This window comes from Nuphar pumila, chromosome 2 (assembly GCF_984573655.1).
Source record: "Nuphar pumila chromosome 2, dmNupPumi1.hap1.1, whole genome shotgun sequence".
Lineage (NCBI taxonomy): Eukaryota > Viridiplantae > Streptophyta > Magnoliopsida > Nymphaeales > Nymphaeaceae > Nuphar > Nuphar pumila.
The window spans coordinates 39,261,686-39,283,306 of NC_143250.1; the positions used below are offsets into that span (position 1 = coordinate 39,261,686).

General features: G+C 38.4%; 1 protein-coding gene across 2 annotated transcripts in view; it reads left to right on the forward strand.

Annotated features, from left to right (window-relative positions):
* Positions 1–21,621, forward strand: part of LOC149845302 (GATA transcription factor 26-like) — a 66,222-nt gene that overhangs the window by 22,034 nt on the left and 22,567 nt on the right. The window contains exons 3-7 of one of the 2 annotated variants that reach the window (XM_089995680.1): positions 16,068–16,503; positions 16,826–16,898; positions 17,097–17,200; positions 17,281–17,485; positions 17,578–17,698. In XM_089995680.1, the coding sequence (XP_089851806.1) occupies positions 16,068–16,503; positions 16,826–16,898; positions 17,097–17,200; positions 17,281–17,485; positions 17,578–17,698 (939 nt within the window). The remainder of the gene's footprint in view (positions 1–16,067; positions 16,504–16,825; positions 16,899–17,096; positions 17,201–17,280; positions 17,486–17,577; positions 17,699–21,621) is intronic. The other variant, XM_089995681.1, reaches the window with a different exon arrangement.

A 21,621-nucleotide genomic window follows, 5' to 3' on the forward strand; every position in this document is an offset into this window, starting at 1 on the left:
AGGGTTCAGAGTGAACCCTAACCCCGCTGGGCGAAATCGCAAAAGGGAGGGGCGCTGGAGCGCAGCCGCCGGATGATGGAAGGGGAGCTCCTTCCTTTTCGGGAGACCCCCCTTCTACAAAAGGGGCCTCCTTGTTCCTCCTCTCTCCCTATCCCTCTCAGCCTGAGCTCGGCAGTGGCGACACCGTCTCTCTCCCATCTTTTCTCCATCCCTCTTGAAGCCTTCTCGACAGCAGCCACCTTCACCATTACTGGAGTCGGCGACCCTCCACCCGCGGCAGTCACCTCCTCCTCCCAACGAAAAAGGTAGGAACCCTGTCTTTCTCCCTCTCCCCTGTGTTTTCTCGGCTAGTTGCCGACGACACCACCTTCAAACCCTCCTGTTAATAGCCAGTGACTTTCGTGCATTCCCGATCGCCCCTTCACGACAGAGGATTGGTGGCCGGCAAAATCACTTTCTCGCAATAGCTGTAATCCCAAATACCGGTTCGGAGGTACGAGTTTTTCTTTTGGCTCGAATAGGAAAAAGAACCTAAATTTGATTTAGGTATTGTTTTTAAGGAATCCATAAGAATCTGAATTCTTTTTTGCTTGACTTATGAGAAATGAGTAGATTCATGGTGGTTTATGGGTGTAGTAAATTTAATCTTTTGATTTATGGCAAAAGCGTGTGTGATATGGGATTGATGCATTCATTAGTCATGAGTTTGAAAGATAGACATATTGATCTTATCGGCATGTTCATGTAAATATGTTCCTGAACTTACATATTCAGACATGTGTGAGTATATGCAAATTCATGTACAAATCCTGTGTATGTATATTATGCTGTCTTTTCTTTTTCTGCACTAGAAAGTACGGGTCTGGTATGCATAACTCATTACGTATTCTTGTAGTAGAAAGTACAGATACTGTACACGTATATCATGTTTTTTTTTTCTCTCTGCATTAGAAAAACACAGATCTTGTTGCCCAATACCTGCTAAATTCCTGCACTGGGAGTACAAGTTTCTTTTATACAATTAAGACATCATCTATGCATTATTGCCTTAGGTTGTAAATCTTGAATATGTCAGTTTATATCCATATAAAGGCACATGGTCTGCATTTATATTTGGTCACTTTTATGTCTTTTTGCAAACTTCAGATACAACAGCAAGTTGCACATCGTAAGGTTATGGTTCATATTTAACACTACTTAATTTAGTTAAACTATGGGTCTTGGCATCACGATCTATTACGCTTCTATTACGCTTCAGTTCTGGCTATTCTTAGTTTTACAAGCAACTCAAGTCGACACCAGAAATTTGCATGTATGGACCTGTCAACTGTACTGACTTTGTGAGTCCCCCCTCACATAGTTGACGAATTGGTGCTCTGCCAAGCCCAGCTGGCTGATACTGGTTGCTGGAATCTGGACTATACATTACAAGGGGAACAAGCAGAATGTTATTTCCTTGACTGTCCAGGCTTGTGGACAAATGTCAGGTCGATTGAATCTTTGTTCATGTATAGTATAAGATAGTGGCCAATCGTGTTAGACTTAGCTCCTCGCATATAGGTGAATGGAAATGTTAACATGATTAAGCTTAAATTTGTTATGCTTGATTGAGGTATCATTGCCTAGTTATTTTCATAGGCCATGGGAGCAGTGATTCTTTTACAAAAAGGGAAATATATATAATATGCAATTTGGAGTGGATTTGTCCAAATTTTTGTTGCTTATGGGAATAAAATATGGCCAAGTGTATTAGACTTAATCATATGCGTACAAAGGTTGGATATTTTCTCATGTACTTAAAACTTATAAGTAATCCTTGTTCGAAACCATTGTTGTAAACGAGGGTACTTGTGCAATTTAGATGCTTTTGCGGGGTCAAAATGGCATGGTTGTTCATATGTTTTAATTGGAATGATTCATGAATGAACTCTTGCATTTGGCATGAGTATGTGCATAGCATGGAAGCATGCATTTATTGTTTCATGCACAACTTGCATACTTGAATGTGCATTGAAAAGCGTGTGAAAAGAATGCTTAAGTGGCATACCCTTTATGATTTTTTTTGAGAGCATTGGTGGCCAATTGGACCATCGGGGGCAGGGTGAGACTCGAGGACAGGTTGTTCTCTGTTTTAATTGTTTTAATGCATTGCAAAAGTCAAATGTGATATTATGATTTTTCTATATTGTTCTCTGTTGTCACGGGTTGTGGTCCCGTGAAGAGTTGCACATGCTGATTTGCGAGCTTATTTTTGCATGCTTATTTGCAAGCTTATGTTATTCATTCTGCATGCTGATTTGCAAATGAAAAGAGATGAATTAATAACAAGATAAAAGAAAATGAATAACATTATAATTTATGTTTCCTTGATGTCCCTTCTATAGTGTGAGAATCTTGGAGGTTGCGGTTCGGGGAAACCGTGAAGATACAAAAACTCCGTGTGCGTTGTTGATGCCCCTGAACCCGATATTGAGGTTCTTCTCCTGGCCACGGTTTTAGGGAGAGTCCGTCACTTTGCCTGAGGTGGTGTGTTTTGACACAACTGTTGTTGTTTTGGTATACCAAGAAAGTGACGCCAGTGGATGCTGTTTTCTATGGTGTTCTCGACTTTGGATGCTGTTTTCCAATGTTCCGATTGATGGTACTATTTCCTAATATCGGTCGAGGGCTAAGTTTGGAACCCGAAAATAAAATACAAATTGTGTGCTAAGTTACCTCGGGAACTCTACTTGTCCTCGGGGGCTGTACCCGTTTGGTGTATCCGCGGGCAATGGTAAATTAAAAAGAGGAACTTAAAGTTGTGTACATTTAATAGGAAATGCATATGGAAAGAGGAAAGCTTAAATGAAAGATAATAAAGGGTTCATGCATTGCACATAAATCATGCATATTCCTGCTACGCATTAGATCATACATGTTTACTTGTTCCCTTAGTTGTTATATGTTGATCAATGCATGATGTTGTTATCTCTTGCATTTAAATGCTCTTATTGATTAAATTATGATCCATGTTACTTACTTCGTGTTCCCTCATGCTTAATGTTTATTTTATTTTTGCATGAATGGTTAATTGTCTTATGAATTGGTTATAACTGTATCCCTCTAAAATATTACATGGATCTTATTTATGTTTTTTGTTCTTATTTGATTCACTAGAGGGACCTGTACGCAAGATTCTTTGGATTCTGACACCCTACTTTATTGGTTTTTCGCAGGGCCGGGTGATCAGTGAAGTAGACTCGCTTCTGAGAGGATACGAGAGCCATGTTTGTTTCAGACTGCTTCATTTATGGACAGAGTGACTCTACTTTTGTTTCTTTTAGTTCTTTTTATTTTCTGCTGTTGTTACTTCACTTTTGAGTTAAGTATGAGACTTTTATTGGTTCATAAAAGAGTTTAGTTGGTTGGTTATGAATGATAAATGTAAGTTTGTTTGTGGTGTGTGGTTATCCAACTGAAATTGGAACTGTAAGGACCCCGGGTCTCTGGGATGTTTTCCGCAACTCTTAGAAAAAAAATCTGTATTTTTCAAAGGGTATGAGTTGGGGTCGTTACAATTATCCATTATATCTCATATGAGAAAATTTTGTAATGAAAAAATCCAGTGTACGGATTGTATTCTTCGAAAAATGAAAGCAATTCCTTATCAAGAGAGAACTTTTTTTTGCTTCCAAACTACTTGAATTAATACATTCAAATGTTTGTGGTCCTGGTCCTATTGCCTTTAAAGGAAGATTCACTTATTATATAATTTTTGTGGATGATTATTCTCAATTCACGTGGATTTATTTTCTTAAGCACAAATATGAAGTTTTTGAAACTTTCAAAACTTTTCATAATCTTGTTAGAAATTTGCTTAAAAGCAATATTTTTATATTTCGCTCTCATACCATGTAATGAAAATACAAAGAGTACAAGTGGGTGCCTCTTATGGGCATACAAGAACACAATAACACAAGAACATACACAATCAGGACCACTTATGGGTCAATATAATAGCACAACCACACAAGCCACTTAGGGGCTAAAACACAAGAAAAAAATATAGGAATATTATTAAAAACATGCTTGTGAACAAGCTTAACATATAAGAGGGGTTACACTTATAATGAAATAGCGGAAAATATAAAACCAATGCCACTAAGGGCTTACAAGATCGCAATCACAATGTGCACACGCACAAGTCCACTAAGGGACAATACAATAGCCAACAAAGGGCAAACACAAAAGGATAAAATATAATCTCTTTATTAATCAAAGGCTTTAGTGAAAGCTTAAAGGAATAAGGGAGCAAGACCCTTATTTATACACAACAAAAAAGAGGAGAGTGAGGGCCATTGGGGGGCTCCCAACGTCTCTATGTGGGAGCCCCCAATGGTCACATTTGTGACTGCAACATTTCTATGGTTTGATGACCATAAAGCCCCCAATGGCATTGTTAATTACAAAAAAAAAAAATAACTATTTGCTAAAATAGTTATTTATTATATATGTGAAAAGATAGAAATGCCCCTAATAAGCATTAGCTATTACAAAACTGAATATATATATATATATATTCATAAGTATATTTTAGCACCCCCTTCAAACTTACAGTGAAGTGATTGAAAGTTTGCAAAGGAGAAAAAAAAATTGAGGTGCAGGAAGAGCTTTGGTAAAGAAATCGACGATTTTATACTCAGAAGTGACATGACAACATAATAGTTCTTCTCAGGTACTCATGACATACATAATGGCAATCCATCTCTATGTGTTTTGTTCACTCATGGAAGATATGATTACTTGCAATGTAGATTGCACTCTTATTATCACAACATATCTTCGGAGGTTTTGAGATGATGACACCCATATCTTTGAGAAGACTTTTGAGCCACACAAGCTCCATTGTGGTTGTAGCCATTGCATGATATTCCAGTTCAGTAGAAGATAGTGATACTTTTTGCTGCTTCTTGCATCTCCACGAAATTAGATTTTTTTTTAAAAAGACACAAAAACCCGTGGTTGAGATTCTATCATTGAGATTTTCTCTTCAATCAGTACCAGTATAAGCAAGCAAATCTAGGAAAGAAGATAAAAGATAAGAAAACACCCTTTGTTATAGTGTTTTTAATATATCTGATAAATTTTAACACAACACTCATGTGCACAATTGTTGGAGCATGCTGAAACTGACTGGCAACATGAATTGCATGTGTTATATCAGGCCTGATAATTGACAAGTAGGTAAGTGACCCGATCAATTAATGATAAGGTATAGGATCTTCAAGAAGAGTCTCATCTTCAAGTCTTAACTTAACATTGATCACCTCAGAGATTTCTACTTTCTTGTCATTTGATGTGCCAGTCTTAGCACATATGTCAACAACAAGCTTCATTCGAGACAAAATTTATTCTCTGAGAGAGTAAGCAGCTTCAATGCCTAAGAAATATCTCAAAAATCAAAGTCAGTCATGTCAAAAAAATTTCAAAACATTTTTAATATCAATAACTCTCTGCTTGTCACTTCCAGTGATTATCATATCATCTACATAAAATAGAAGTATGGCCATTTTAGAACCTGTACTTTTAACAAAAAGAGCAGTATCAGTATAGTAGGAATGAAAACCCATAACACTGCTAAATCTATCATATCAGGCTTTTGGAGTCTGTTTAAGACCATACAAGGCTTTCTTTAAGTCTGAGAATTTTTCCATTTTCAATATTAAATCCCGACCGAGGATCCATATAAACCTCCTTATTTAATTCCCTATTGAGGAAAGTATTTTTGACATCATGTTGGTATATGAGTCATTTTTTAATAGATGCAACTGCTATGAGGATCCTAACGCTGGTCATCCTAGCTACAGATGGAAAGATTTTCTTATAATCAATTCCATATTCCTGGGAGTATTCTTTGGCGACTAACCTAGTTTTATATCTTTCTAGGGTCCCATCACTCTTGGACCTTTGGTTCTAACCTTAAACACTCATCTACATCCTATAACTTTCTTTTTTAAGGGTAATGAAGTTATTTTTCAAGTTTTTGCCCTTTTAAGAGCATCTAATTTTGCATTCATTGATTCAACCTAATGTGGAAGTTTTTTAGCTTCGTTATAGTGTGACGGTTCAAAGTAAGAATGCAAGGCTATCAAACAAGCTCTATAATTTGGTGTCAAAGTATCATATGATACAAACCTACTAGGAGGAATAGATACATAATTGGATTTTCTCAGTGCAATTTCTTCTATAGAGGAATCATGTGTAAATTTTTCTAAAGCACTTGTAGGGTTTCTTTGCTCACATTTATTGGTTTATTAATAATATTATCATTACTTGTTTCGGCATTTTCAACACTAGAATGTCGATCATTATCACTCGAGGAATTATCTTTCGAAGACATCACATAAGAATTTATAATTTGCTTCATCTTTCTTTAATTATCTAAAGTCCATTTTCATTTTCTAAAAATGTCACATCCTTAGAAACATAAAGTTTGTTATTCTTTAAGTCAAAACATCTAAAGCCTTTTTGATTTTCTGTACAACCCATGCAGGCACATTCAATGGCTTTTGAAGATAATTTATCTCTCTTATGCAAAATGACAACATTTGCAACTAAAAATTCTCAAACGTTTATAATTGAGAGTTATTTCAAATAGTTTTTCATATGGAGAAACATTTTGAAGGGATGATGAAGGCATTCTATTTATCAAGTAAGTTGATGTTAGAATAGCCTCGACCATAGGAGGTCTCCTGGCCGTAGAGGGGTGTCGCCGGAGTATATTCCGGTGAGCCAAGGCTATAACTTGAAGAATCAGTCGTAGGCGTGTATGTGGGTGATACACTGCCCACTAAGTCTGCTGGAGGTGGTGGTTGCTCGCTTGCAGTCGAAATTGCGATCTTGCCATCATGCTCGGCCTTGCGGAGGCAGACATCCATGGTGTGCCTTGATTCTCCGCAGAATACGCACTCCTCTGCTAACTCAGGGGAAACATAATCTCCCGATGACTCTTGTGGTGCCTGTTGGTGCACCAGAACATGCGAAGGCGTGAAACCACCTTCTCGAGCATGCACCTCAGCCCACGTTGTTGCCAAGGGTATTTGGTAGGCGATCGGTAGTGGGAAACCCTGATCATCCGTAAAAATGGGTAGAGGAGGGCGGTTAGCCCAGTAACCAGCCCCGAACATCTCATGTCCGTCCTTCTCCCTTACGGAACGACCATGCACCCTACGCGTGCCCCTACCGTGACTACCACCAGAACCAGCAAACAAATCCATCTTTCGGACTCTACTACGAATAGAGACAAAAATATAATTTAGTCTAAACATGCTATAAAATATCAAAGACTTACAACGCGATGGGATGCTCAATAGTTAAGATTCACCTCTTTCTGAACCTGACTCTGATACCAAGTTGTAACACCCAAAAAATTCGACTTGTGATTTCGAAAACATTATCGAAAAACCTTTCAAAGATTTAAAGTTTTCACTTAAAAAAAAAAAGACAGCGGAACACATTTAGAAAGGAGCACAAGTCAACAATCCTGGGTACGTTAGCTGAAAAACCATCATTCACATGAACAACTACTTAAAAGGAATTGAGGAAATAATGCAATAGATTATTAATAAAATCTGCAGTTTATTACAAAATGAGCAATTTCCCAAAGTTCAATAATCTAAAGAAAAACTCCAAAACTCAGAGCCAAGACGCCAGCAGAAAGAAGAGAAATCTTGAGCCATGTTGCATCACGCCATCGGCCGCTTGTGAAGTCCTACTCATCACCTGCCCATGAAATAGGTCAGTTTCACAACAAACCAGTAGGTGCACGAAGAGATAAGTAGAATAAAATAAAGCAGAACATTCATGAGATAAACAATTATTATATTAAAACAACCAATACAATTATAATCTATTCTAATCAGTGTAACATGCGCAAAGAGCTATTGTTTGAAAACATTTCAAGCAGTGTAAGTCTCAATCATCTACAACTATTCAAAAAGATATTCTTTAAGTTCTGATATTAACTGGCCTGTGGGTACGCACAGACGCGAAACGTAGAAACAGCCGAGACCGATCCCGGGGTTTATTATGTCAGGTGTTTTCATTAACCCGGATGGCTGACTGAGTCCGCTCCTAAAGGAACGGTCAGTGACCAAGAGAGTAAATCCCCAAAGGCATTCGTGGCGTGAGTTACCACCTAGGATAATTTATGGTAATCCCAATTCCCCTAACTCCGATGACTTGGGAAGCCGAGTCTTTTGCCCGTGGGTTGTTGTAAACAACCTGTCCATCGGAGTTTTTGTACCATCCATCCTCTCCCTTGATGAACTGTGAAGGTCGAATGGGTACGACAGAGGTTTCTTAACCGCCTCCCCATTCTACATGCTCCGGTCTAATAGACCCACTCAAGCATCTTACCTGTGAGGGCGAGTTGTCACCATTTATGTGATCTCAGCATTGTGCTAAATACACGCTCCGAGGTTGCTACAACCTCACCATCCAAACATCGTAACCCACATGGGATGTACTTGTCCAAAAGTACGATCGTACCTTTCCTAGAGATACGACTACGATGAGAGAGCAACAATTAATGTCTTGTGATTCTTTTGGTTCATACATGACATGTATTGCTCTTTAAGCAATTGACCTGTGGAAGTCGACATTATCTCATTGATATCTATAAGGTGTTGATTGCCCACTTCAAGGTACCTCATTACCTCTCGCAAAATTTATACCGTACCTGTCCTAAGGTCCGGTTACAAAAGCAATTATCGTGGGTTTATTTTTAGAAATGAATCTACCCATAGAGTTTACATTAAGCATGCAATTTCAAAAGAATAAGGATAATGAAACGCAAAACAGACAATTACAAGTTAAGTAATCCTACTGGTAAGCATGTAATCCTTATATTTTATTTCATTCATACAAACTCTTCGTGCGACTTTCCCCTACCTCGGGATGTCGTGCAGCTGCGTGCATCTACGAGTGTAGATGATACGAGGCTCAGGCCGCGGAGCCAGAGCGGGGTTCGATGCGAAGTCTGCAAAAGTGTGAGTATTCAGTGCTACATTATTTATCATGCGGAGAATAGAAAGTCAGGCAGGGCATCGCCCTCGGCCTGTCGATAAAAAAAAAGAGAGAGGCAGCAGGGGTGTGCCCCTGTTTGCCGAGATCAGAAAAGCGACAGGGGGCGAGCCCCTGCCTGCCGACAACAGTGAGGCGGCAGAGGGCGAGCCCCTGTCGGTCGAGAACCAATAGGCGGCAGGGGGCGAGCCCCTGCGTGCCGAGAACCAAGGGGTTATCCCCTGCTTTCCCAAAAACCAAGAGGCGGCAGGGGGCGAGCCCCTGCGTGCCGAAAATCAAAGGGCAGCAGGGGGCTGTCCCCTGCCTTCCCAGAAACCAAGAGGCGGCAGGGGGCGATAAATGGGGAAACCTCGGTGGGTTTCCCTAATCCATCCGAAATCGCAGGCGGGGTGCGGCGCTCGGGAAGAGGATTTTCTCAAAATCCTCTTCTCGAGTCGGGTTTTTTGTTTAAAACCCTATCGAGCATGGGCCCAGGTCGGGTCCGGACCCGACCCGACCCGGCCCGGGTCCGATACAAATATTTTTTTTTAAACGTGGGTTTTACATCCTGTCTATTGTCATGCCAGACATTGCGCATGCAGTACATACTGCTGTTAAAATGTACCTATTATATATATATATATATTCTGTTTATTACATCAATACCCGATAGGGGTATTTTTGTAATTTCACAGTTGTTTTAGAAAATAACTATTTTTTCCTTTTTGATCAAATGTAATTTTTATTATTTATTTATTTTATTTTTCTTTTTATTATTTTTGAGGACCAAAAGGGGCTCCAACATAGAAGTCGTTGGAGCCCCCAACGGTCACAAATGTGACCGTTGGGGGCTCCCAACGACTCTATGGGAGCCCCCTTTTGGCTCTCATTTTGAGGCCCTTTGGCCCTCCTTTTTCCTCCTCCTTCTCTTGTATAAATAGGGGTGATCCCCTTGTGTATTTTCATCTTGGAGAGCTCCTCTCTCTTTTCAATAAGAGGCTTTGTATATTGTTGCCTTCTTAAAGGCTTGTGCTTGTATTGTCCCTTCGTGGACTTGTGATATTTTCTCTTTTATTCATTGTTGTATGTGCTTGTATGCACTCTTTATATTTCCGCAATATCTCATTACATGGTATCAGAGCCACTCGATTCTTGAAGGAAAGGTGTGGTTCGTGTATCTCTTATTTTGGTGGACATCTTCTCACTTCTTGGCAACATCATGGAGACAAAGATTGATCTTTCTTTCAAACTCAATGGAAAGAACTATATGATGTGGGCATCGGCAATGGAGAATAATCTCAAAGGGAAGAAGCTTTGGGGTTATGTCATGGGGACCGTTCCGGAACCGAAGCTTATGCTCACAAAAATGGAAGAAGATCAAGAAAAAGCTCTTGAGGGAGATGCTCGTCTCAAGGCCATTGAAAATCATCAAAAGGAAGTAGAAGATTGGGAAAGCAATCACGCAAAAATCCTTGCGTGGTTTATGAACAATGTGGAGCTTAAGGTATGTGCTAATATAGCTAAATTTCGTCGAGCCAATGAGGCTTGGTCCTTTATGAGGGGTATGTATACCCAAAAGGATCTTGCAAGAGCATACTTCTTGCAAGAAAAAGTTAGAACCACCAAGCAAGGTGATTCTAGCATTCAAGACTACTATAGTGCCCTTAACCCACTATGGGATGAATTGGCTCTTTTAGAGCCAAAGTGGGTTTCTATGGAAGATGTTGATTTAAGACAAAAACAAATGGAACAAGAGCGATTGTTTCAATTTCTTTTTGGGCTACGCCCCGAATTTGAGCAAGTGAGATCCTCACTTCTCCATAGATCTATTTTTCCTCCTATTGAGGATGCTATTGCCGAAATCACTCAAGAGGAGACAAGGCTTGGCATGAGTAAGCATGTTGATGAAGTCCTTGCCGTATCCAAACCGGGTAACAATGTTAGAACCTATAAGCCTCCTCATTTTGGGAAACAAGGGAACTACAATGGAGGAAGAAAAATGATTGTTTGTCATTATTGCAATGAGCCGGGTCACATTAGACCCGTTTGTCCAAAGCTTATGGGAGCCTTCAAGCCTAAAGTAGCCTCTCTTGAAGAAACCACCTCCAAAGAAGATGAAGGCAAAAACAATGACATTAAAGAAACTCTTGGACAAATATCTATGGCTCTCCAACAAATGCTTAAAGTTTCTTCCTCCACATCGGGTGCGGCCATTGCTTCGACATCATCACCCGGTACGTATTCTTGGATCCTTGATTCCGGAGCTTCTTTTCATATGACCCCTCATGAGAATGCACTTAGTGATGTTTGCATCAATTCAAAGGACTCTTGTGTCACAACGGCCGATGGAACTTTTTTGAAAATTTCAAGTATTGGCTCTTTTAAAGATTCTCAAAATTTTTGTGTTCCAAAAGTAAGAGTTGTTCCCAAATTAAATTTAAACCTTTTTTCGGTTTCTCAAATTGCCGACCATGGATGTGAAATATCTTTCTCATCTAATGGTTGCTTTGTGCAGGATCTCCGGTCCGGGAAGCGGATTGGGCAAGGCCATAGAAAGGGAGACCTCTATTATATGGACCATCTTGATCTCCCTACAAACTTTTTTTGTTCTTATGTCCAAGAAAAAAATATGGAAACTTGGCATAAAAGACTTGGTCATCCAAGTTATTCCAAAATGTATCTCTTTCCTTTTGGAAACAAATTTTGTAAGGAAAAAGAAATTAATTGCAAAGATTGCATTTTTGGAAAAATGAAGTCTATTCCTTTTCCAACTAGATCTTTTTTCTCATCAAGGCCTTTTGAATTGGTGCATTCAGATGTTTGGGGTCCTTCTCCGGTTATGTCTAAAGGGGGTTATTCATATTATGTTACGTTTGTTGATGACTTTACTCGGTATGTTTGGATTTATTTCCTTAGTCATAAGTCGGAAGTATTTACTTTCTTTAAAGATTTTCATAAAAAGGTTCAAAATCAATTTCAAAGTAACATATCTATTTTAAGATCCGATTCCGGTGGTGAATACTTATCTCACGAATTCCAAAACTATTTAAGCCAAAATGGCATTTGTCATCAAAAGTCATGTCCTAGGACTCCTCAACAAAATGGCCTAGCGGAAAGAAAACATAGGCACATTATAGAAACCGCTAGAACATTGCTTGTGTCTAGAAATATTCCAAAAAAAATTTGGGCGGAAGCTGTTCTTACCTCAACCTATCTAATCAATAGAATGCCCTCTTCTAAGTTAAAAAATGCTTCTTCCTATGAGAAACTCTTTAAGTTTTCACCCGATTTTAATCGACTTCGTATTTTTGGTTGCAAATGTTTTGTCCTACTACATAAAAGGGATAAGTTATCTCCCAAAGCAATTGAATGTGTATTTTTTGGATATGGTGAAAATAAAAAAGGGTATAGATGTTATGATTTTAAGAATGATAAACTATATGTTTCAAAAGATGTAACATTTCTCGAAGACGAAAACGGTTTTGATAAAATAGAAGAGACAAATGAAATTGATTATGTATTCTTATATGATCTTATTGATGACATACAAGAAGATTCTCTTGAAAACATAGATGACACTCACGAGGTATCCCCTCTTGACATAACACTCTCAAATGATAATAATTCAAATACAAATGTTCATGATAGCAATGCCAATATAAATGTTTACTCAAGAAGAAATCAAGAAAAACCTATTAGTGCCCTCGAAAAATACTCTCAAATTTCCGAATCCATTGAGGAACCACAAGTTAGGCATTCTTCTAGAATATCAATACCCCCAAATAGGTTTGTCTCCTATGACTCTTTAACTCCCAACTATCGGGCATGTTTGATAACTCTACACTCTTATTTTGAACCAACCCACTATAATCAAGCTAAATCTATACCTCATTGGGTTGAAGCAATGCAAGTTGAACTAAATGCTTTAAAAAAGGCCAATACTTGGGAAGTAGTTGATCTACCCTCACACAAAAAACCTATTGGTTGTCGTTGGGTCTTCAAAGTTAAAACTAAAAGCGATGGCTCGTTGGAACGATATAAAGCAAGATTGGTTGCTAAGGGATACTCCCAAGAATATGGTATTGATTACGAAGAAACATTCGCCCCCGTAGCTCGTATGACAAGTGTCAGAACCTTAATAGCTGTCGCATCAACCAAAAAATGGCCTATTTATCAACTTGACGTAAAAAATGCTTTTTTAAATGGAAGTTTAAGTGAAGAAGTTTATATGGATCCACCACCCGGAATAAATATTAAGCAAGGTCAAACACTTCGGCTTTTAAAGGCATTATATGGTCTTAAACAAGCTCCTAAGGCTTGGTATGATCGTTTTAGTGATATCATGATAAAATTAGGATTTCATTCTTGTTATACTGACACTGCTCTTTTTGTTAAAAATGCAGGTTCTAGTATCGTAATTTTGTTGCTTTATGTTGATGATATGATTATCACTGGAAATGATCAAAGTAGTATTATTAATGTTAAAAATATGTTAAAAGATAATTTTGATATGTCTGATTTAGGTTTTCTCAGATATTTTCTTGGAATTGAGGTTGCATATTCTCCTAGAGGATATATTTTGTCACAGATGAAGCTTGCTGCAGATATATGTTCTAAGTCTGGGATTTCTGATGATAAGAAGGTAGAGACTCCCGAGGTTATTAATGCCAAGTTACGGTTAGAAGATGGGGTTCTTCTGGAAGATCCTACACCGTACCGACAACTCATTGGGTCTCTTACATATTTAACCATCACCAGACCAGATATCACTCATGCGGTTCACTCAGTCAGTCAATTTCAGCATGCTCCTACAACCGTGCATATGAGTGCGGTTCTCCGAATCATTCGCTACATTCGGAATACCATCAATAAAGGGCTATTTCTATCCTCCTCTTCCCCTTTGAATCTTCTTGCTTATACTGATGCAGATTGGGGAGGTAATCCCAATGATCGAGTCTCAACTACTGGTTTTTGTGTCTTTTTAGGGGACTCATTGATTGCCTGGCGATGCAAGAAGCAGCAGAAAGTTTCACTCTCATCCACTGAAGCTGAGTACCGGGCAATGGCAACCACAACAATGGAACTTGTATGGCTTCGCAGTTTGCTTAAAGATATGGGAGTTGATATTACTGAAGCCTCCAAGCTGTGTTGCAACAATAAGAGTGCCATCTATATCGCAAGCAATCATACTTTTCATGAACGTACGAAGCATATCGAAATGGATTGCCACTATGTTCGTGACGAATTTTTACGAGGAACTATTGCTCTGCCATATGTCACTTCAGAATATCAGTTGGCAGACTTCTTCACCAAAGCTCTTCCAGCTCCTCGGTTCATGTTTCTTCTCGGCAAACTTTCCGTCCTTCCCCCGTAAAGTTTGAGGGGGGGTGTTAAAATGTACCTATATATATATATATATATATATATATATATATATATATATATATATATATATATATATATATATATATATATTCTGTTTATTACATCAATACCCGATAGGGGTATTTTTGTAATTTCACAGTTGTTTTAGAAAACAACTATTTTTTCCTTTTTGATCAAATGTAATTTTTATTATTTATTTTTTTTATTTTTCTTTTTATTATTTTTGAGGACCAAAAGGGGCTCCAACATAGAAGTCGTTGGAGCCCCCAACGGTCACAAATGTGACCGTTGGGGGCTCCCAACGACTCTATGGGAGCCCCCTTTTGGCTCTCCTTTTGAGGCCCTTTGGCCCTCCTTTTTCCTCCTCCTTCTCTTGTATAAATAAGGGTGATCCCCTTGTGTATTTTCATCTTGGAGAGCTCCTCTCTCTTTTCAATAAGAGGCTTTGTATATTGTTGCCTTCTTAAAGGCTTGTGCTTGTATTGTCCCTTCGTGGACTTGTGATATTTTCTCTTTTATTCATTGTTGTATGTGCTTGTATGCACTCTTTATATTTCCGCAATATCTCATTACAACTGCAAGTCAGTTTTAACATGCGCCCACATCGGTTCACATGAGTACCGTATTACGAATATTTTGATACATCAAGAAAACTATATCTAAAGGGCTATTCTTATTCTCTTCATCTTCCTTAAATCTTATTGTTTATACTGATTCTGACTGGAGAGAAGATCTCAATAACCGTCACTCAACTAAAGGTTTTGGTGTATTTGTAAGTGATTCCCTCATTTCTTGGCGATGCACAAAGCAACAAAAGACATCTTTATCTTCCACAGAAGCTGAATATAGGGTGATGACTACTACAACCACAGAGGTCGTGTGGAAGAGATCATTACTTTCAGATATGGTTATTGATGTTTCAGAACCTTCAAAATTATGCTGTGATAACAAAAGTGTCATGTATATAGCGAACAATCATACATTTCATGAACAAACAAAACATATTGAGATGAATTGTCACTATGTTCGAGAAGAATACTAGAAGGAGACGATTACTCTACCATATGTTTAGTCCGAGTTTCAGATTATGGACTTCTTCACCGAAGTTCTTCCTCTACCAAGATTCTTGTATCTTCTTAGCAAACTTTCGATGATTTCAACGTAAGTTTGAGGGAGAGTGTTAAAGTATTGTGTATATATCTATTCCTAACTGATAAAATATATGTATATATCAAGGGTATTTTGATCATTTCATAATGTGTATTTTTGGTACAGTCCATTAGGGACTGAATGGTCTTTTTCTTTTATTTCTTTTTCTGTTTTTTTTATTGTACAGTCATTTGACTGTTGGGGTGACAGTCCAACGACTGTTGGACTGCCTCCCTTAAACCATGTGAGGCTCTACTCTAAGCATATTCAATACAAGTTTATATTTATTTTAAGTGTTCTTGTGGGTTCTTTGTGTGTGAGGTATTCTTGCCCATAAGTGGCTTATTGTATTTGGTCCATAAGTAACCCTTGTGTTTGTATTTGTGCACCTTTGTAGCCCTTTGTGGCATTGTATTTGTGCACGTATTGTTTCATTACAAAAATATGATAAAACATTGAAACATTATCTTGATCTTTTTTATTGTATTTAGGTTCATCACAATCCATTGTCTGGGATTCACTTGTTCCATCAAGAAAACGAACATGCCTCAATTGGCGAAGGCCAAAGCCTTCTCCTGTTGAAAAACTGACAAAAGATCTATACAGCATATTGCATGAGCAAGATTCATCCCATCTTTCCGTCTCTTCAGAGGAAGATCTTCTTCTTGAAAGTGGAAAACCTATGGTTTCTGTTGAGATAGGACATGGTAGTGTTCTTATCAAGCATCCACATTCAACAGCCCAAGAAGAGGAATCACAAGCAAGCTCACTTGTGATAGAAAACAAAGGGTGCACTGTTAGTGAATCTTATTCAGCATCTTTATCTCTTCCGGTACATATTCAGAGCAAAGGAATAAATTCGGTTGAAGTCAGCAATGAAAAAGTGAAGAATGCCATGGGCCGTGGACCATATGACCACGGAAAAAGGTGCTTTCCTAAATCCTAACAGTTCTTCATGCAATATTGATGTTCGAAATGGGCTTGCATGGTTCTCTTAGCACAATCATGCTTCCTTTTTCCTTGAAATTTTCAATTTCAATATGTTTGGCACCTCAGGTGCTTCCAGTGCTCGTCACATGACTGTCTAATGTCTAATTTGAAATGATGAACCAAAGATTCATGTTGGTCCATGTGTCATTCTTTTCTCAGGTTATTCTGGTACAGTGTGTCATCTGATTGCCCTTGAGAATGGCTGGAAATGACTTTAAGACTTCATTTCTTCTGAAATCTGTTCTTTTTTACTTTGTAGGGAAAAGGTTGCCTATGACAAATTTCACGTTCTGCAAAGTAGTTCATCACCTCTGAGATTCATAGATTTGAAGGTATGGTCAATGCATGTTCTTCTTTCACTAATATTGGGCATAATTAATTTGAGCTGGGTATATATGGTTTCCTGTATCAACAATTTTAAGGTTCTTTGTTCTATGAATGGTCTTGTGTGAAGGTCAAACAAGTAGCTAGGCTATTTTTATCAAGGAAATCATCCTGTAGCTCATGTGATTATGCTCTTGTTGGACTAGGATGTTATTAATTATGAAGAGTTCATGGAACATTTGACTCATGAAGAGCAACGGCAATTGATGAAATACCTTCCTTCAGTTGATGCCTCCAAATATCCTTCAAGGTTAGTTACCTAAATTTTTCACACAATTTGCGGCTCCTTATTTTTTTCCTGTTCTGATCTTCTTGTAGCCATGTGTGCAGCCTTAGAAAAATGTTTGATAGCCCATCTTTCAAGGAGTCCTTATATACCTACCAGAGGCTGCTTTCGGATGGTGTCTTTGATCTCTCTTTCTCAGGGGCAAGTATTGAAGCTTGTAAGACTTTAAAAAGACTTGTTTTGTTTGAAGAAACAAAGTCCAGATGGGTTGAACAATGTACACGGTTCAAGGTCAGCACCTATTATGCGGTATCTCTATGTTTCCCAAACATGATGTTGTTTTCCTTTCCCTTTTCATTTTGCTAATTTGATAACATAATGTGTCATGTTCCATTCCTTAGGACTCAAAAAATAGACAAGCTACTGGAAAGGATCCAAACTTGCCACATGGTTCCCTTGAATGTGACAAATCAGTATTCATGAAGCGACCTCATGATGGGCAACAGTGTCAAAACTTTTCAGGTATGGATCTCTTCTTCTGTAATCTGAAATTACAGGAAGTGATTGGCCTCCCAGGCATTCATTTGTACAATTGCTGGATCTTCTTAAACACATCATTTTTTTTCCTATACGGGAATTCTGTTAAGGTCCACTATGTTAGAACACTTGCAAAGTTATGATCGTCCCTTGGAAAGATGAGATGATTTATAAGCAATAACATCTGGTGCATAGAACTTCTTTTTAAGGTTTTGGAAATATTCATTGCATATCATTGGATCTTTGGCAACTTAAATGAAATAATGTGGAAATTTTAATCTGTTCAATAAATTTAATATCCATCATCCATTGGTCTAAGCACTTGCTTGTTAGTTTTGGTATGTTGACAGTTCTTTCTTCATAAATTGCAATTAGTCCACATCAAGCATCTTCTTGTATAGAGTGTTGGCAAGAAATTAACTTCTGAAGAGTACATTTTGATGTTCCAATTGGCAAGATAATCACCACTGATGATCATATCCATGTATAGGAGAAGAAATCACCTTGCCTAAGGAAATAGCTAAAGTCAGCTGGGAAGGATCATAAGGACTGGCTGACCCCTGCCTGGATCACTGCGATAGTAAAATTTTCAGGCCAAGTCTTGAAGGCATGCTTTAAGCTACAGCACATCAGAGGTAGCATAAATATCTAATAGGATCTGGAATTCTTGGTGAAACAACATCTATTGATCTTGTTGGAAATCATTATATGAAGTTTGGTTGGCTGCTAACAGTGAATAGAAGACACAGGTAATTAGTATATAAGTGGTGCTCATATCGTTACTGAGGCATGGACTAAAAAATCTCAGGCCATACTGTTGAGCGTTGACTGAATTGATCAGCAATCAATCTAGGGTTACAAGCCAAAACCACACTATCTTGTGTTTCATAACCCACTGTTAATCTACCTCCTGGAAGAAAATCTAGGTCTTGTTTCTTCATATAAATAAGGGCTTAGAGTCCCTATTGCATCACATGTTAGCATTTATTGAGAGCAATGTTCTGAAGCAACTGTGGCTTATCATGGGTATTGAGATGTGAGTTTCTGGGTCTGGATCCAGATCTAGATTGATTGACATGTTTTGAGTATCACGTTTTTGCTTGTAACTGTATTTTAATGTTTCTTTTGTTGCCCTCATTATGTATCGTTTTTATGTATTATAACTAGGGGCACTATTGGTGTAATAACCGAATTTTTTCGTGTTTTTCCTTTATAAAATAATGCGAAATGTGCAAAATGAGCCTAGGATCCGTATTTCAGATCCAGGACCCATAAAGGAGCATATACATTTATAATTAATGTCATATATATAAATTTAGTGCAGGGATCCAAAGTTGGATCCATTTGGATCCAACTTGTGGATCCACATTGCAAGTAAGACACGGATCCACACCGCAATGGGGTGTTGCGGGTCTAGACTGTGTCTGGATCCCGGGTCTCGGTCTCGGACCCGGGCCGCGCCTCCCTCGTAGCAGGTAAGTAACGAAAAAAAAGGGGGCTTACACCCGATAAAACGAAGAGTTAGGGTTCTGAATGAACCCTAACACAACAAAACCCCAAATTCGCAAAGGGGGAGAGGGGGGCGATGCACAACCGCCGGGGAGGTTTCCTCCTTTTTCGGGCACTCTCCTACAAGAGGGGGGGGGGTCTTCGAGTCTTGCTCTCCCACACCTCTCCTCCTCATCTCTGCCTCTCATCTCTCTCGTTTGCTCCCCCCTTCTCTCGTCCTTTCCCTTGCGTGCGGCAACCACCGACGTCGTCCGACGAAGCCAACCCCTTAGCTGCTGTCACCAGCAAACAGGGCCATCAACGACCTCCTTGACATCTCTCTCCCTCTTGTTTGCGTGCACGAGAGCAGGCCGCTGCCGGCGACCTCCTTCTCTCACGGCAGCAACCCCAAACACTGATTCAAAGGTACGGGTTCTCTTTTGATTTCAAATAAGAATGGGAACATAGGTTTGTATCCCATGTATTAGTTTGGTAGGGTTTCAGTGTTCTTACAGATGTATTATTTTCAAGCTTGCTTTGAGTTCCCGTAACTCCCAAATCGACAGATTTGGGGAATTTCGGTTGTTGTGAATTCTAATAAAAAAAAGTTATTAAATTTTCATTTTCATGTTAGGGCTCAGGTAGTCAGTCGGCTGGGCTGAGTACCTGACCCAGCCGACTAGGTGGGCTAGGTGGGTCTGGTTGTGTGCTAGACCCAGTTTTGGTTGGGCCACTTGTTCTTAAAATAAAAAAAAAAGATTTTTTTTTATTTATATAGATATATGTGGTGTTTCCTAAATTCCCAGATTTCATTAACTGTGTGTATTTCTATGCATGTTAAGAACAGGATTTTCTCATGTTTTAACTAGGCATCGTGTGCACGAACTGTATATCATTTTAAGTCTTGGTGTCAAGTTTGTTTCAGCCATACATAGTACTGGTGTATTTGTGTATTGAGGATAGGTGTTTCAGAATACTCGAGTTTCATCTGAAATACATCAAGTGTTGGCAATTTTAGTATTTTCAGTTTTCTATGGGTAGTCACGTGGTTGTGTACTGTGCACGTGTTGTATGTGTGGGTAGAAATTTCTGGTGATCCCACTTAATGATTTTATTTCTCAAACTTTAGAAATGTTGGTTTCGGTGTTTATTATTCCAAGATCTATGAATCCTTCAAGACAATAAAATTTATGGATAACTAACTCAAGCTCTAACTTTTGTTGTTTCTGCTGCATAGGACCGTTTTTCATATTCCAACAGGCATATAAATTGTGAAAAGGCTTCGAAATTTTAATTCACAGTAGAAAATATGTACTTCACTACTGTACTTCATGATGATCTGTTGCTGGATCTGGTTCCAAGCCAAACTCAAAACAAAATTTATAATTCTTGATTCTTAACTCACTGGAAATGATTGGTCGTGTCATCTGTGTTGCTAAGTAGACTAAGTTGTCCTCAGCTAGTGTAGCCTGAGAGTAATATTTGTCCAAATCAGAGGTTAAGTAGTCAAGATTTCCTCTCCATTTTTTTTATTACTTCTTTGATGCTTCACCTTTTGCATATAGCTAGTAGCGGAATCCATCAGTCAGAAATCGTTGGTTTATGGAGATATTGCCAGACAACTTAGATTTGGATTTCTAAACCTCTGGGTTAACCTGTTGATCCAACTAGCATATTTTGATGCTTTGTGTATAGCATCTTTTTCAGTTAAAGATTTTCGGCTTGTATGATCCTTGTTCTAACAAATATATATATATATATATATATATATATATATATATATATAAATATGCATGGGTTATTCCAAAAAGAACATAGTCCATTGACAGGTATGTGTACGTGTAAAGAGATCTTGCATTGGAATATACATGCAATCTATTGTGATTATACAACATACATGATTATACATACGTGACGTTGTTCAAATCTGAAATTTTACCTTGCTATGCATGATAGATTTCAGATTGTGGTCATAAACACAAGTGTTAATTCCAACATATGTTACGAATGAAGAGTTTTGGGTGTAAACCTTCTCTCTATATGTTTATGTCTATATTAAATGATGCCTTTGGCATGTGCACTATTACCAGAATGCTCACAGGTGTGATTAAAGTGCGGGCTGTGCAAAAGAATTACATTTAACATGAATATGTGAACTCATACGCATGCATGAGAATATTGTTGTTTAATGCACAATTCTATATTGACGTACATGATCGTGCATGAAAAAACATGTGCAATGAATGCATATGGGCATATGGGCATATGATTAATGATTTTTGCTTGTGAATGCATTGATGGTCAATTGGATCATCAGGGGCTGGGTGAGCCTCGAGAACAAGTTGTTCTCTGTTTTTGTTATTTTGATGCATTGCACAAATCAGAAGTGATATTATGGTTTTTACTGCACTGCTCTTTGT